The sequence below is a fragment of the Amia ocellicauda genome, chromosome 6, assembly GCF_036373705.1.
Source record: "Amia ocellicauda isolate fAmiCal2 chromosome 6, fAmiCal2.hap1, whole genome shotgun sequence".
In the NCBI taxonomy this organism is placed as follows: Eukaryota; Metazoa; Chordata; class Actinopteri; order Amiiformes; family Amiidae; genus Amia; species Amia ocellicauda.
The window spans coordinates 45188313-45204751 of record NC_089855.1 but is presented as its reverse complement, the minus strand read 5'-3'; the positions used below and the strand labels follow the sequence as shown (position 1 = coordinate 45204751).

Sequence of the window (16439 nt, the reverse complement as noted above, 5' to 3'; positions counted from 1 at the left end):
ATCAACAGGCAGGTGTATCTGGATCCAGGGCCCAGCTGAATGAGCACAGGATATGAAGGAGAACAATTAAAGGACAGAGCCCAGGGCAATCAGAGACACAGCCTGAATACAGAAGTGTGTGTTGTTTAGGTAGGGCATCCAGAACACATGTGGACCCCCTGGAGTCATGGGGAACAGAACATATTCCTATAAAGAACCTGCAGCTCTGTGACCTCCCACTCAGACCCACTGCGCCGAGTCCAGGACACCTCCTCAGCCCGGCTGCCTCTGCGTCCTGATAACGACCCAGTGAGTGACCAGAACCAAACTACAAAAGAACAAAATAAAAACACAAACATTGAAAAAAGTGAATAAAGACTGGTTTGATTTTATTTAATGTTATTGTATTTCCCCTGCCTCCCAAGTACAAAGACACACAGCAGTCACGCAGGGAGGCTGGAAAGTGAGTGGAGATCCTTAACAGGATGTCTGCTGTCAACTGAGTTCTGTACAGCAATGGGATTCAGTACACACACACAGACACACAAACAGTGTCACAATGTGTGTGTGTGTCTGTGTGTATGCGTGTGTCTGATTGTGTGTGTGTGTGTGTGCATGAGTGTATCAATGTGTGTGAGAGTGTGCAGTAATCTCCATTGGTCCACAGTGAGCCCAGTTCTCACCAGACACCCCCCCGCTGTATTGCGCACACTGAGGACACAAAGCCACACAACACACTGCAAACTATCACTGCGCCGAGGCCTGTCACACAAACACAAACAGGACCCAGGGCAGCCAGTCCCTGCCCCTGAGCACAGGGAGGTGACATTGTAGAGGCTGGCTGTAGTCCACATGCACACAGGCCTTCAAAGGTCATGGGGCAGAGGCAGCACAGGGGGGTCCCATGGCAACTCAGGCTTCTATCCCAGTGCTGTTGCCTGCTGGAGTGTTGCCCGTCCCCCCTTCAGAAAACTGACCCCTGCACCTCCGCATGACCTTTGACCTTGGCCAAGAGCAAGTGGCCGCCGCTGTGGGGGCGCGACCAGGCTGACTGCAACAAGCCCAGCCCAGTGTCATGTAAAATGAGGCGATCTGAAATCTGAGTGTCTCCAGCCCCTGGAGTTCAAGGGGAGGTGCATTACAGCCCACAACTCGCTTAAACTCACCACTTAAAGTTTCTGAATCTTTAATTGACATAGAGAAAATACTGTGAATTTACCATTAATCTTTTGGCCAGTAAAATGATACCTTACAATAGCGACAGTTATACTTTACAATAAAATAAGTTATTGATCATTTAATAGATAATTTTTAACCCATGAAATCATCATGACAACACTGCAAAGAGGATTTTTTGTGTGTGTAACAACTAGAGCCCGACCGATACAGGTTTTTTGGGTCCGATACCAATACTGATACTTGGGAAGCAAAATTTCACGATTACCGATATATCTGCCGATATTTACTTTTATTTTATTAGCATCCAAAACAGACATTTTCTAACATGGATCCCTCAAATGTGTCTCTCAGAGAGAAATTGTGACAGATATGCATGAAGGCAGGATTTTTACATTTGAATAATAAACAATTTTTTCTTAGCAGAGTTAACATTACTTTTCATCATAAATAACCACATATAAAACATTGCTAAATTAAATTAGAATTAAGGAGAATTAAGGAAAAAATTTAAAAGTTTTTATTATAATAAGTAAATAAATAAATAAATAAATAAATTGGACAGTGACACAATTGTCATCAGTTTGGCTCTGTACGCCACCACAATTAATCAAATTAAAGATGAAAGTCTACACTTAAAGCACATCTTGATTATTTCCTTTCAAATCCATTGTGGTGGCGTACAGAGCCCAAATGATGACAATTGTGTCACTGTCCAAATATTTATGGACCTAATTGTATGCATGTTCTATACATTAGAACAAAGAACAAGGTATATGAACAATTACACACACAAATATAAGCATTTGCATGTTCTATACATTTAGAACAGACACTTAGATCATGATAAATGCTGGTCTAGCTAATATCAGTATTTTTCACGCAACAGGTTCTCCTCAGTCCTCAATACTGTCAATCCAAAAGTGGTAGGTTATAGTGCAAGGAAGCAGAGCATCTCTACATTTTCTCCTAAAAGGGAGCTCCCTTTTTTATGTATTTAAAAATGCCTTCAATGTGTAACTTATTTACTGCGTGTGTTAAAAGTATTGCAATACGAGTCACAGCCAAAAATCAATGTAGGATTTGAAATATTTTATAAATATCGTGTATAGTTTCAGTTTTATCCAACAAATTTGCTTTAGCTTGTTCACTGTAATGTGAGTTTGCTTGTCATTTGGAGACATTTGCTGATATCCAGTCAACATATCAAACTAACATTTACTATTTTTATTGCTATAGAGAATTTTGAAATGCAATTTAACTTGAGTAAAAATGCGCCATAAAACACTTTCTTATTGGTTTTTGAGCCCTATGTTTCTCAGTGGGTGTGTTTTTGTTCCTCCACGGCTCTCAGTAGTGTGTGCGCACGGCGCCACTGTGCTGACAATGACTGTGGCGCCTGAAGGTTTCAGTGGAAAATATAATGACTGTAAAACCAAATAAACATGTATTTATTTTATTTTTATCTGAAGACTAATGAAGGATTTTATGGTAATTTGAAATATTATATTTAGCCAATAGTTTGAGAGAATGTATCCGCATTATCGGAGGAATATGTGCCGATACTGATATTTCTGTAAAAGGCCAATATCGGCCGATAATATTGGTGCTCCGATCTATTTGTTTGGCCCCGACAACAGCATAAGTTACAAACAGCAACCGTTTTGTCAAACTGCTCACATTACAATCTAGAATGCGTTAAAAATGGCCACAGATAGAAAATACAGTGAACCTTCCCTTTAATTAAACTGGGGTCTATGTCATTCAGCGCCTTGGCTGATCTACTAAAATTTCAGATCACCAAAATTTATGAGACACCGACCCAACCTCTGACCCTGCCCAGGCCCCTGGGACCCTCTCTCCTGGGTCCCTATGCTATACTATAGTATAGTCCACACAGCACTGGCTTCAGTCTGGGCCGCTATAATTTACTATACTATACTGAAGTCCACAAAGCGCTGGCTATCACTTCCTACATCTTCATTTGTCCCTCGCCTCCCCCTCAGTGCCGGTCGGCCAGCCGCTGCAGCAGGGCGATAACGGTGTCCTGCTTGGAGGAGAGCAGCTCCAGCGTGTTGACCAGCCGGCCCAGTGTGCCCAGCGCTCGCCGCTCCCGCCGCTCCCTGCGTCGCTCCCGCTCCTCCTCCCGCCTACGCCACTCCTCCTCTGCCCTCCCTCGCTCCTCCTGGGCCGCCAGGAAGCTCTGCAGCAGCCCAGTGCGCCGCTCTGCCTGGCTGTGCTGCTGGGCCAGGAATGCCGCCGCCGTGTCAACTGCCGGCCGCTTAAGCTTGCGGTGCCGAGCGGCCAGGCGGCGGGGCTGGGCAAGGGAGCTGGGGCCGTCTTGGGGGGCAGGTGAGGCTGAGGCTGGGGGCTGGGGGGCTGGGTTTGGTGGGTCTGGGTTGGTAGAGCAGGAAGTTGAGGGGGGTGGCGGAGAGAGAGGGGAGGAGGGGAGGGAAGGGAGCAGGGAGGGCAGGGAGAGGAGGGAGGCGGCCAGGGAGAGGGCCGCGTTTGCTGTGGCGGATGGGGGGACCATGGTGCTGGTGGATGCGATGGAGGAGGTGGTGATTGCTGTGGTTCCCTCTGCAACCTGGACTTTCGAGGAGCCGCTGAGCAAGGCATCCATCATCTGAGGGAGGGGGGATAAGAAAAACAGTGTGAAGGATTAGTCAAAGTGTATAACTTGTACTGTACTGCACTGAGATACACTGATCTGAACTACACTACTACACTGTACAGGCTGTGTTAATTTAATTTACGTAATTGATTATGAAAATGTTTGTCAATGAACTGTTTTTCATTTACAGTGCATCCAGAATGTATTCACAGCGCTTCACTTTCTCCACATTTTGTTATGTTACAGCCTTATTCCAAAATGGATTAATTATTTTCCTCAAAATTCTACAAACAATACCCCATAATGACAACGTGAAAGAAGTTTGTTTGAAATCTTGGCAAATTTATTAAAAAAACAAAAACAAAAAAAAGCACATGTACATAAGTATTCACAGCCTTTGCCATGACACTCAAAATTGAGCTCAGGTGCATCCTGTTTCCATTGATTATCCTTGAGATGTTTCTACAACTTCATTGGAGTCCACCTGTGGTAAATTCAGTTGATTGGACATGATTTGGAAAGGCACACACATGTCTATATAAGGTCCCACAGTTAACAGTGCATGTCAGAGTACAAACCAAGTCATGAAGTCCAAGGAATTGTCTCTAGACCTCTGAGACAGGATTGTAACGAGGCACAGATCTGGGGAAGGGTACAGAAACAATTTTGCAGCATTGAAGGTCCCAATGAGCACAGCTCAGTTTGGAACCACCAGGACTCTTCCTAGAGCTGGCTACCTGGCCAAACTGAGCGATCGAGGGAGAAGGGCCTTAGTCAGGGAGGTGACCAAGAACCCGATGGTCACTCTGACAGAGCTCCAGCATGTCTCTGTGGAGAGAGGAGAACCTTCCAGAAGAACAACCATCTCTGCAGCACTCCACCAATCAGGCCCGTATGGTAGAGTGGCCAGACGGAAGCCACTCCTCAGTAAAAGGCACATGACAGCCCGCCTGGAGTTTGCCAAAAGGCACCTGAAGGACTCTCAGACCATGAGAAACTCTTTGGCCTGAATGGCAAGTTTAATGTCTGGAGGAAACCAGGCACCGCTCATCACCTGGCCAATACCATCCCTACAGTGAAGCATGGTGGTGGCAGCATCATGCTGTGGGGATGTTTTTCAGTGGCAGGAACTGGGAGACTAGTCAGGATCGAGGGAAAGATCAAATGCAGAAATGTACAGAGACATCCTTGATGAAAACCTGCTCCAGAGCGCTCTGGACCTCAGACTGGGGCGAAGGTTCATCTTCCAACAGGACAACGACCCTAAGCACACAGCCAAGATAACAAAGTAGTGGCTACAGGATAACTCTGCAAATGTCCTTGAGTGGCCCAGCCAGAGTCCAGACTTGAACCCGATTTGAGCATCTCTGGAGAGATCTGAAAATGGCTGTGCACTGACGCTCCCCATCCAACCTGATGGAGCTTGAGAGGTCCTGCAAAGAAGAATGGGAGAAACTGCCCAAAAATAGGTGTGCCAAGCATCATACTCAAAAAGACTTGAGGCTGTAATTGGTACCAAAGTGCTTCAACAAAGTATTGAGCAAAGGCTGTGAATACTTATGTACATGTGCTTTTTCTGTTTTTTATTTTTAATAAATTTGCAAAGATTTCAAACAGACTTCTTTCACATTGCCATTATGGGGTATTGCTTGTAGAATTGAGGAAAATAATGAATTTAATCAATTTTGGAATAAGGCTGTAACATAACATGTGGAAAAAGTGAAGGGCTGTGAATACTTTCCGGATGCACTGCAAGTTAACACAATTATAGAGCATGACTGAAATGTGGTTAAAACGAATTAAAGTTTAGTTCACTAAAACTAACAAATTTTTGTCCTTTTTTTTTAGAAGACTTGAAATACAGAAAAGTGCGTGACTAAAATGTGAGTACATCTCATAGACATTATAGTCAAGCTGAACAAGACTACAACTAAATAAACATTGTGTACTGGACTGTAGTATATTCCACTCTGCTCCCTTTCTGTGCTTGCTCTCGACAAGGAAGTGTAGTTCAGCGCAATTCAGGTGTGCACTAATTAGTTAAAGGTGGACTATTTAACGGCCTCCTGGACCTCCTTGCCAGCATTCAGGGCAATCAGTCTTCAGTGCCCAATTTCCAAAGTGCAAGGACTAGCTGTTGGGACTCCAGCGAGGAGAAGACTGTGAGGAGACGCCACACATCAGTATTAGGTAGCTATGACTATCTCTCGCATTCTTGTCCTGCTCTCTACTTCCTCTTGCTGGTCACCTGCTCGACACTGCTTCCCTAATACCTCCAACCTTAGCATTCTGCCTCTTCCCTCCCCTCCATTCCCCTCTTAGTAGGTCTGTGGAACTGCCACTCAACTTCCAACAAGGCAGACTTAATCTCTGCTTTTGCCTCCCACTTCTCTCAGGATTTCCTTGCTCTCACCAAGACATGGATCTCCCCTGAGAACTCAATGACTCCTGCTACCCAGTCCTCTGTTTGCCCTGTCCTCCCTTCTCTCCTCTATCTCGACTAACCGCTGGATTTACTTCTCTCCTCCCTCCCCTCACCCTCCTCCCCTACCATCCACCTGGGAGACTTCAACATCCACCTCTCCAACACCTGCCACTCTGCTGTATTTGTACCCCTCCTCCACTCCCCAGCCACCAGCTGGACTTCATCTTCTCAAAATAATGCTCCCCTTCTATGCTCTCCATGACACGCCTGGACATCTCAGACCACCACTTAATCTCATTATCCCTTTGTCTCCCCTCTCTCCCCACCCCACCCACTCCTACAGTCACCTTCCGATGTAATCTCTGCTCCCTCTCCCCCCCCACCACTGTTGCATGCACTGCTCTCACTCTCTTACCTCCCATTGACTGTTCCCCATCTATCTGTTGTATGTGCTACTTCCACTTTGTTCTCCTCCTCCCTTGATTCTCTCTGTCCTCTCACATCTTGTCCTGCCCATCCCTCCTCCCCCCCAGCCCACGATCTCCTCCGAACTCAGCTCAGCCTGATCCACTCTGCGCTTTGCTGAACAGAAGTGGAGAGGTCCAAACTCCCAGCTGCCTTTGCCCTCTACCGCTCTCTTCTGTCTACATTCTCCTCCTCACTCACCTCAGCCATGAAATCTTACTTCCAATCACTATTTGAATCCTCGGTCAATAATTCCCACAAACTTTATTCCACCTTCTCTTCCCTATTCAACCCCCGCTTCCTCCTCCATCTTCTATCTTTGGTGATGATGTTGCCTCCTTCTTCTCTAAAATCAGAGACATCTGCAAGGTCTTCAACAGTCCCCCCTCCTCTCCCATTCTGCCTAAATCTCCTTGTAATCAATCTTCCTTTTCTTCATTCTCACCTTTCTCTGACTTTGAACATTCCTATCTGCTCCCAGGCCACAAACCCACAACGTGTGCCCTGGACCCCCTCCCCACTTGTCTCCTCCAAGCAACTGTTCCTCATCTACTTCCCTCCATCTCCTCCTCTTCAATTCCTCTCTGGCTGCTTCGACTCTGCTGTCAAACAAGCTTCTGTGTTCCACTCCTCAAAAAAAAAACACTTTTGACTCCCTTCTCCCCTTCCTCTTGAAGACCCTTGAGCGAGCTGTTCACCGTCCACTCTCTGCATTTCTTTCCCCATCACTCACTTCTTGATCCTCTGCAATCTGACTTCATTAACTGCTCACTCTACCAAAACGGCTCTCCTAGCAGTCATTCCCTCAACTGTGCCCGGGCGGCCTGCCTCTCTTTAGTCCTGATCTTCCTTGATCTCTCTGCAGCCTTCGACACCATCGACATTCCATCCTCCTCTCTTGTCTCACTGACATTGGAATCTCTGGAACTGCTCTCGCCTGGTTCTCCTCCTACCTCAACGATCGGACCTACCAAGTGACATGGTAAGGATCTTCGTCCACCCCCCAACCTCTCCTCACAGGCGTACCCCAAGGCTCTGTTCTGGGCTCCCTTCTCTCTCTCTACACACGCTCTCTGGGCCCCCTCATCGCATCCCATGGCATCTCCTACCATTTCTATGAAGATGATGCCCAGATCATCCTATCTTCTCCCTCTTCTGACCCCCTCATCCCCTATCACATCTCTTCATGTCTGTTTGCTATTTCCTCCTGGATGCACTCGCACCACCTCAAGCTCAACCTCTCCAAATCTAATCTCCTCTTTTTTCCACCCGCCTCTTCACCTACTGCTCAATCCTCTTGGAATCTACATAACTCCCTCCCTCTTTTCCTCTAAGAACCTAGGAGTCACCCTCGATCCTGCACTCTCATACACTCAGCACATCACCACGATGACACGCACCTCCAGATTCTTCCTGAGCAACATACGCCAAATCCGACCCTTCCTCAGCAAATACTCGACTCAGCTGCTCGACAAGTCATTGGTCCTCTCCCGCCTGGACTACTGCAACTCCCTCTGGGCTGGCCTGCCAGCAAATACTACGCACCAGCTCCAGCTAATCCAGAACTCTGCAGCTCATCTGATGTCTCTCTGCCACAATTTGCAAATGCTATTAAACTGCTCTGCTCCCTCCACTGGCTCCCGATCTCGGCTCGCATCCAGTTCAAGACACTGACCCTCACCTACCGCTGTCTGCACCAGACTGCACCGAGCTACCTTTAGACCCTGACCTCTCCGTACATCCCCTCCAGACCTCTCCAGTCCTCTTGTGCCATAAGATAAACTTCCGGCGATTACTCAAGACACATCTGTTCAGACTAGGGATGGCTTGATACCATTTTTTATTTTCCGATCCGATACCGATACCTCAACCTTTACTATCTGCCGATACCAATACTGATCCAATATTGTTGTTTACTACTAAGCTGTTAATATGCCATATGTATGGATGCAATGTGAAACAAATTCTCTATTTCCTTAAAGGAAAAAATACAAAGCCCACAACAACATGACTTATGCAATAATGCTGCTTCCTTTTATTTAGTGAAACTCTTTTAAATTAAAAAATATATATTTAAGCAGCATTTTAACATTCAAAATGAATACTGAAATATCACTGAAAGTACAACTGTGCAAAATTCAAATCACAACATTTAGTTAACACAATACACAATATATATAGAATGTAACTCAACTTAAATGGCATATATAGTGTAAATAGCATCTCCAGTGTTAGTCCTAAGTCATACATTTAAGTTTTCACATAAGATCTTCGTTTTAATTTATTTTTCATTCAATAGCCTAATAGTTTAGCAATGTGAGCTGCACCGAAAATGCCTTAACATTAGCGTCCTTTTGGCAATGTTTTCTGGTCATAACAGCATAAAATGTATTAGACTATCTATGTAACTCATTTATACAATCTACTTAACTAAACGATTTACTTTTCCATGTTTCCAAACCACACTCAACACTCAGACTGCTGTCTGCGTTCAGAAACACACTGTGCGCTCAAGTTCAGTCAATACCAAATAAATGGCAATAGCTGCTGTGTGTGGAGCTTGTTGATATTAATGTGTTTGTTGCTCCTCTTCCCTTTTCTGTCATTGCTGGTTTCGCACAAGGGTGTTTGTCCCAGCTGTAGATTTGTGGTAGTTTAATTGCACTGCACATATTATACACTTAAAGGTGTTTTAGTCTCTGTGAGGAAGCCATTGGTCTTGTTCTTGTAGCGCAGATTTCCACAGACATGCGCAGATCTGCAGAATTCCACCGATTGTGCTTATATGGAATTTGTCAATAAAACTTTTATAATCCTAGAACACTTTGATCCAGGTCATTAAAAAGTCAGTAATTAAGACTATGAAAAGTCATTATTTTTCCACATCCTTAACCTGCAGGAACCTTGCTCTAATGTGACTGTTATGCCCCCTGCCCTGAGAAAATATGTATTTTCGGTTCCCCTTTAAGGCAAAGTTTCAGGCTAGATTTGTCGGTGGATCTTATCGGATTACAACATCTATTATTTCCGATATCCGATCCAGTGTTTTTGGCCTGTATCGGACCGATACGGATTATCGGATCGGCGCATCTCTAGTTCAGACTGTACCTGTAATTCAGTAGTTTATTACCCTGAGTGGTTCAGCTCTCCTGTAATTTTGCACTTTATATAATGGTTAATCAAACTGCTTGCTTTTACATTGCTAGTACCCCTTTTGTTTATTATATGCTCCCCCACACCACTGACCTCATAGTACTCCCAGGTGGTCTTGGGCTGTCCAGTGTATCGTCCGCGCTCACGCACCCTCTTGTAGGTGACCAGCAGGTTGTTCCACTTTCGGCGGATTCGGTCAAGAGGGAAGGCCAGGCCGTTCTGGGCCAGCTCCTGCTGCACGCCCTGGAACAGCCGCCCCCTCTCCCGAGTGCTGTACTGCTCCCAGCGCCGGCCCACCGCCTGGATCAGTTGCACGATCGCCTGGGGGGAGAATTCCTGGCCTGGGCCTGGGGGGGCAGGAGGCAGGGAGAGAGAGAGATTGATAATTCACAAAATACTGTGTTTGCTGTCTGTAGTACTGAACAATACAGTGTTGTAATAAACAGGGGGTTCGGCCACGGCAGGAATCGAATCCAGATCACCCGCACCAGTGCAGCGATCTTAATGCATCACTAGTAGGCACAGGCCTCCTAGCGAGGCTTGAGATTATACTATTATTATATTATACTATACCATTATACTATTGAAATGTACTGCGCTGTATCGTATTAGAGAATAATTGTGTGCCAACAGCCAATCAGTTTACAGATAATGCTTGCTATAATGGTGAAATGCCCAACTGTATAACCCAATAGAATTCAACAAATAAATCAATACATATGCGCATATACCAGCTTTGCAAGAGCAACAACTGTTCAGCTACTTTCTGACACTGGTTTTAGAGACAAGGGAAATCATGTCAGTGACAGGACACCTGAATGAAAGCTCAATTCACAGGTACTGGACAGCGAATCCACACAAAAGATGCAACTGGATCACAGTTTTAACATCAGCAGGGTACATAAGTCACTCTGCCTCCAGCAACAAGTTCCGACGGAATACTACAGGGACTGTTCAGTAACTTTCTCTGGCAATGTCCAGATCAACTATAAGAAAGACTAACAACAGAATTGTGATTAAAATGAATAATATATATTTTTGCCAAATACAAATATTTTTCGGTACGTGTATGTGTTTTTTTCATTTGAATGACTTGGAAACTTTTTTCTCAGCGGAAGGTTACTTGTCAAAATATCAGAATATAAGGTAAATATAGGTTTTTAAGTTTATTAAATTAAAAAATAAATACAGTGCATCCGGAAAGTATTCACAGTGCTTCACTTTTTCCACATTTTGTTATGTTACAGCCTTATTCCAAAATGCATTAAATTCATTATTTTCCTCAAAATTCTACAAACACTACCCCATAATGACGACGTGAAAGACGTTTGTTTGAAATCTTTGCAAATGTATTAAAAATAAAAAACAAAAAAAAGCATACATAAGTATTCAAAGCCTTTGCCATGACACTCAAAATTGAGCTCAGGTGCATCCTGTTTCCACTGATCATCCTTGAGATGTTTCTACAACTTGATTGGAGTCCACCTGTGGTAAATTCAGTTGATTGGACATGATTTGGAAAGGCACACACCTGTCTATACAAGGTCCCACAGTTAACAGTGCATGTCAGAGCACAAACCACGCCATGAAGTCCAAGGAATTGTCTCTAGACCTCTGAGACAGGATTGTATGCATATGTACATAAGTATTCACAGCCTTTGCTCAATACTTTGTTGAAGCACCTTTGGCACCAATTACAGCCTCAAGTCGTTTTGAGTATGATGCTACAAGCTTGACACACCTATTTTTGGGCAGTTTCTCCCATTCTTCTTTGTAGGACCTCTCAAGCTCCATCAGGCTGGATGGGCACAGCCATTTTCAGATCTCTCCAGAGATGTTCAATCAGGATCAAGTCTGGGCTCTGGCTGGGCCACTCAAGGACATTCACAGAGTTGTGCTGTAGCCACTACTTTGTTATCTTGGCTGTGTGCTTAGGGTCGTTGTCCTGTTGGAAGCTGTACCTTTGCCCCAGTCTGAGGTCCAGAGCAGGTTTTCATCAAGGATGTCTCTGTACATTGCTGCATTCATCTTTCCCTCGATCCTGACTAGTCTCCCAGTTCCTGCCACTGAAAAACATCCCCACAGCATGATGCTGCCACCACCATGCTTCACTGTAGGGATGGTATTGGCCAGGTGATGAGCAGTGCCTTGTTTCCTCCAGACATAACGCTTGCCATTCAGGCCAAAGAGTTCAATCTTTGTTTCTCATGGTCTGAGAGTCCTTCAGGTAAACTCCAGGCAGGCTGTCATGTGCCTTTTACTGAGGAGTGGCTTCTGTCTGGCCACTCTACCATACGGGCCTGATTGGTGGAGTGCTGCAGAAATGGTTGTTCTTCTGGAAGGTTCTCCTCTCTCCACAGAGACATGCTGGAGCTCTGTCAGAGTGACCATCGGGTTCTTGGTCACCTCCCTGACTAAGGCCCTTCTCCCCCGATCGCTCAGTTTGGCCGGGTGGCAAGCTCTAGGAAGAGTCCTGGTGGTTCCAAACTTCTTCCATTTACGGATGATGGAGGCCACTGTGCTCATTGGGACCTTCAATGCTGCAAAAAAAATTCTGTAACCTTCCCCAGATCTGTGCCTCAATACAATCCTGTCTCAGCGGTCTACAGACAATTCCTTGGACTTCATGGCTTGGTTTGTGCTCTGACATGCACTGTTAACTGTGGGACCTTATATAGACAGGTGTGTGCCTTTCCAAATCATGTCCAATCAACTGAATTTACCACAGGTGGACTCCAATCAAGTTGTAGAAACATCTCAAGGATGATCAGTGGAAACAGGATGCACCTGAGCTCAATTTTGAGTGTCATGGCAAAGGCTGTGAATACTTATGAACATGTGCTTTATTTGTTTTTTATTTTTAATAAATTTGCAAGGATTTCAAACAAACTTCTTTCATGTTGTCATTATGGGGTATTGTTTGTAGAATTTTAAGGAAAATAATTAATTTAATCCATTTTGGTATAAGGCTGTAACATAACAAAATGTGGAAAGAGTGAAGCGCTGTGAATACTTTCCGGATGCACTGTATAAATGTATTTCTAATAGCCCTCTCAACGTGGGCTCTAATGATTGATAGATTACCTTGACTTTCATTTTCATCCTTCTATCAAATGTCAGAGCCTGCACCGACGGGTACTACTGTTGTATAGGTGAGGGGAAACAGGGAGAGGAGGGGACATGAGAGGGGAGAGGGGGAGAGGGGGAGAGGGGGAGAGGGGGAGGGGAGGTGTTGAGAGCATACCTGTGTCTTGTGCTGGCTGGGGCAGCATCATTAGCTTGGGGGTACCCCCCTCCCCTGTCCCCCCCTGCAGAGCGGCAGCCATAGACTCCACTGGACCTGAGCAGGAAAAGACCCCCAACTATCAATAATAATAATTACGATAACAATATTAAACAATAATATTATAGAACTCTGCCTTGTTTAAGTAAATAGTTGTGTGTTATTGGAATATTATTAGTTTTGATTTGTTTATAGTATTAAACCAGTATAGTCCCTGTGCAGTACACAACAGTACAGCCCAGTCACTATAGTCCCTATACAGTACAGTACAGTGTGTTTAAACTACCTAGGTCACTGTCAGGACAATGGGAAGGCTGCAGTACCTGTCGCAATCTGGATGGTTGTTTTCCCATCAGAGCCAGGAGGAAAGAGCTTCCCAGAGCTGACTGGATCTGAGAGAAGGAAAGAGTGTGGGGGGGAATCAGGGGTGGAAAGAGAGAGGGAGTGAGAGAGAGAAAGAAAGAAGGAGGGATGGGGAGAGAGGAAGAGAGAGAAAGAGGTAGAGGGATTGAAAGGAAGACAGAAAGAGATAGAGGGAGAGAGAGGGGAGGGAAAGGCATTAAGTGATTTATTTTGGCATTTGCACTGTTTGGTTTTTAACTACATTCGCTACAGATACAAGCTAGGATAACTTACATGTAAAATCATTCATCTGGTGCTATAATGTACCATTCCTCTTCTACCGCTACAAAACACCACTAATACTAATACTATTACTATTAATAATACCATATCTTCTCCTCATCCTTCTACATCTACTAATACTTTTCCTCCAACATCTAGTAGTGCTACTACTACTGCTACAAGCCTCCCCGTAACAACCCGCTCGGCAGCGTCAGTGCGCTCAGGGCAGCAGGGGGGCGGACTCACACACAAGGATGCGGCAGGCGCTGCTCAGGTCCACCTGGCTCTTCAGTCCCGGCCCGGTGCCGGTCTCCGTGCCTGTCCCAGTCCCGCTGCTGGTCCCGGTCCCGGTCCCGGTGGTGGCGGCGGGCTCGGACGAGTCCTCCCTCAGCGCAGACGAGCTCCCGTCCCCGGCCGGAGCCCCCTCGCTGCCCCGCGGTTCTGTCATTGTCTGTCGCCGCGCGGTTGAGACACAAGCGCGCAAAACTATTTTAAAAATATCGGAGTATCTTGTGTTTCACTAGTATTTATTATTACTGTACCCCCACTCTCTCTGTTTTGAAAACTTTTTCAATGATTTCTTGTGTTGTTGTTGTTGTTAATGTCGTGCGTGTCTTTCTTGTGTGTCGGGCGATCGTGCGTGTTTCTTCTTGTGCTTTTGTCGGTGCGGCTCGCTGTTAAAATTGTTCTTAATCTTGTTTAGTATCGAAGTGTGTCGAACGTAATGGCTGCGCTCGCTGGTCGTCTGGCAAATCTGCGCAACCCTGCTGCGCATTTCTGGGCAGAGGAGCCGTGACGTCATACGCAGAGCCTGCACGAACGCAGACGCTCCGGCTACCGCGCAGAGGACGTACGGCGTGCGCTTGTGCTTCAGGAGGGCTGCCGGGAGGGGGGCGGCCCGCCAAAACAGCAGTGTTGAGCAGTGGCACACTACTAATTCATTCATTGACTTAAACCCCATTTAACTCTGCGTGCAATCTCGATGTTTCTGTATACACACGACAGCAACAAATATAAAATCAGCAATGATAATATCAACAATTATTTTATTGCCCACTCCTGCAACAATATATTAATCGATGCAATAATTGAAACTCTTATTTTTACCACATCCCCGCGACCCACATGGATAAGTGGTTTCGTAAATGGATGGATGGATGGATGGATGGATTTTTACCACATCACATTAGTATTAGTTACAAAAATTATAGAACAAGAATTTGACATGACTAATTTCCAGAAATATGCTGCCATTTAATCTAGTCTCCTTTCTTTTTTCTGCAGCACGTTTACCAGAATGGCAAATGTATGACTTCTCACTCATCCCGAATAACATTGAAAATAAGTTAAGTATCCTAGATATTTTCCATTAATATTGCTGTGAGGGAGAATTAAAATATTTAAGTGTGCTTTTGTGTTGCTTAAGTTGGTGCTGTGTATATAGCCACGTGTATTAGCATATCAGTATGAAATATACCTATAACCTATATTTATCTAAATGATTGTAAGTAACTTGGAACTAACTAACTTCGTGCCCCTTTTTTGTTTGAGCCCCTGCCCCCCCACAAGGTTATGCACAGCACTACATATGTGCATAAGAAAATGTACAGTTAATACAAGTCCTACATCCTAGATTTGTGAGCTAATAATTGCAGTCAATATATAGTCATAGTTAATAGCTCAGGGGAAGGGGACATAGGGGCAGTAAATATAAACAACATGAGTTCTAGCAATGTTAAAGCAAATTCCCTTCAAATCAAAAGACAAATATTACTGAATGGGAAGAGCCTTCTGACCTGCCAATCAGTGAATACGTGTACCAAAGCTGCCCAATAGGGGCCCTGCTGGTAGGAGGAAGACCTGCCTCCAGCATCTGTGAAACGTCTCCTCCTGACCGCAGCTGCCTGCCATTTCTTCTTTCACCTTGCCAGTGATAGAGCTTTAGTTTCGTTTTCATGCTGAAGCTTGGAGAAGTGCGCTCCCCTGCTCATTGAGCTGCTTAATTTTTTGGATTTCTCTCCGGAGATTATTGCAATTTTTGCTACAACTGCAGTCTACTTTGATGAGCTTTACTTCTCTAGTGTACAGCAGCAGTCTTGCCCAGTGCCAGCTTTGGTCCCTCCTTATGAGATCTGCTGTATGAATGATACCTCCTGTACTACTTCTTTCAGATTATGAGTGAGGAAGGGAAAAGGAGAGAGAAAGAGTACCGCTACTCTGGCTGGAGAAGCCCTTCTGGGTCTTCCAGTTGTGTGACCTCCTGACCATGACTCTATATCTACCTCCCGGTCGGGGCTGTAGCAACCACCATGCCGACTCGACTTTTTCGCTTCACAGTGCTTCCACCTGGACATATTGAGATCTGCATTGAACGTCGATGGAACATCGCTCAGATCGACCCTCGACAGCTGTCGACACATCGACCATCAACGTCGAAAGCCCCCATTGACGTCAATATCCGTAAATCGAGCTCGACTACGTCGACCGTCGACATCCATCACAACCATCTCGATGTCCTCTGCCAACAATCTCGACAACTGTCGACCTCTTGACATTCCCCATTGACCCATCGATATTGACGTTTTCGTTAGCATTCCCGCAGCAACAAGCCCCGATGGTGTCGTCCTCCTCCAGTTCCCTTTCAAATCGAAAGACAGCCATTACCGAATGGGAAGAGCCTTCTGACCTGCCAGTCATTGAAAACATGTACCAAAGCTGCC

At 45.3% G+C, this 16439-nt stretch overlaps 1 protein-coding gene across 1 annotated transcript; it reads right to left on the bottom strand.

The window, feature by feature from the left end:
• Window positions 1–1419: 1419 nt before the first annotated feature.
• Window positions 1420–14946, bottom strand: LOC136751523 (uncharacterized). Its single transcript, XM_066707200.1, has 5 exons — window positions 13966–14946; window positions 13419–13487; window positions 13057–13152; window positions 9906–10159; window positions 1420–3781 (listed from the first exon to the last, which is right to left on the bottom strand). The coding sequence occupies exons 1-5, from the start codon at window positions 14165–14167 to the stop codon at window positions 3158–3160; spliced, it is 1245 nt and encodes a 414-aa protein (XP_066563297.1). The 5' UTR covers window positions 14168–14946; the 3' UTR covers window positions 1420–3157.
• Window positions 14947–16439: the final 1493 nt, after the last annotated feature.

Excerpts from the sequence above, each read along its gene's own strand:
- LOC136751523 (XM_066707200.1), bottom strand. The coding sequence starts at position 14,167 with ATGACAGAACCGCGGGGCAGCGAGGGGGCTCCGGCCGGGGACGGGAGC. Across the intron at positions 13,153-13,418 it reads AACCATCCAGATTGCGACAG|GTCCAGTGGAGTCTATGGCT; the intron begins GTACTGCAGCCT and ends TTTCCTGCTCAG. Across the intron at positions 3,782-9,905 it reads CCACCTGGGAGTACTATGAG|ATGATGGATGCCTTGCTCAG; the intron begins GTCAGTGGTGTG and ends CCCCTCCCTCAG.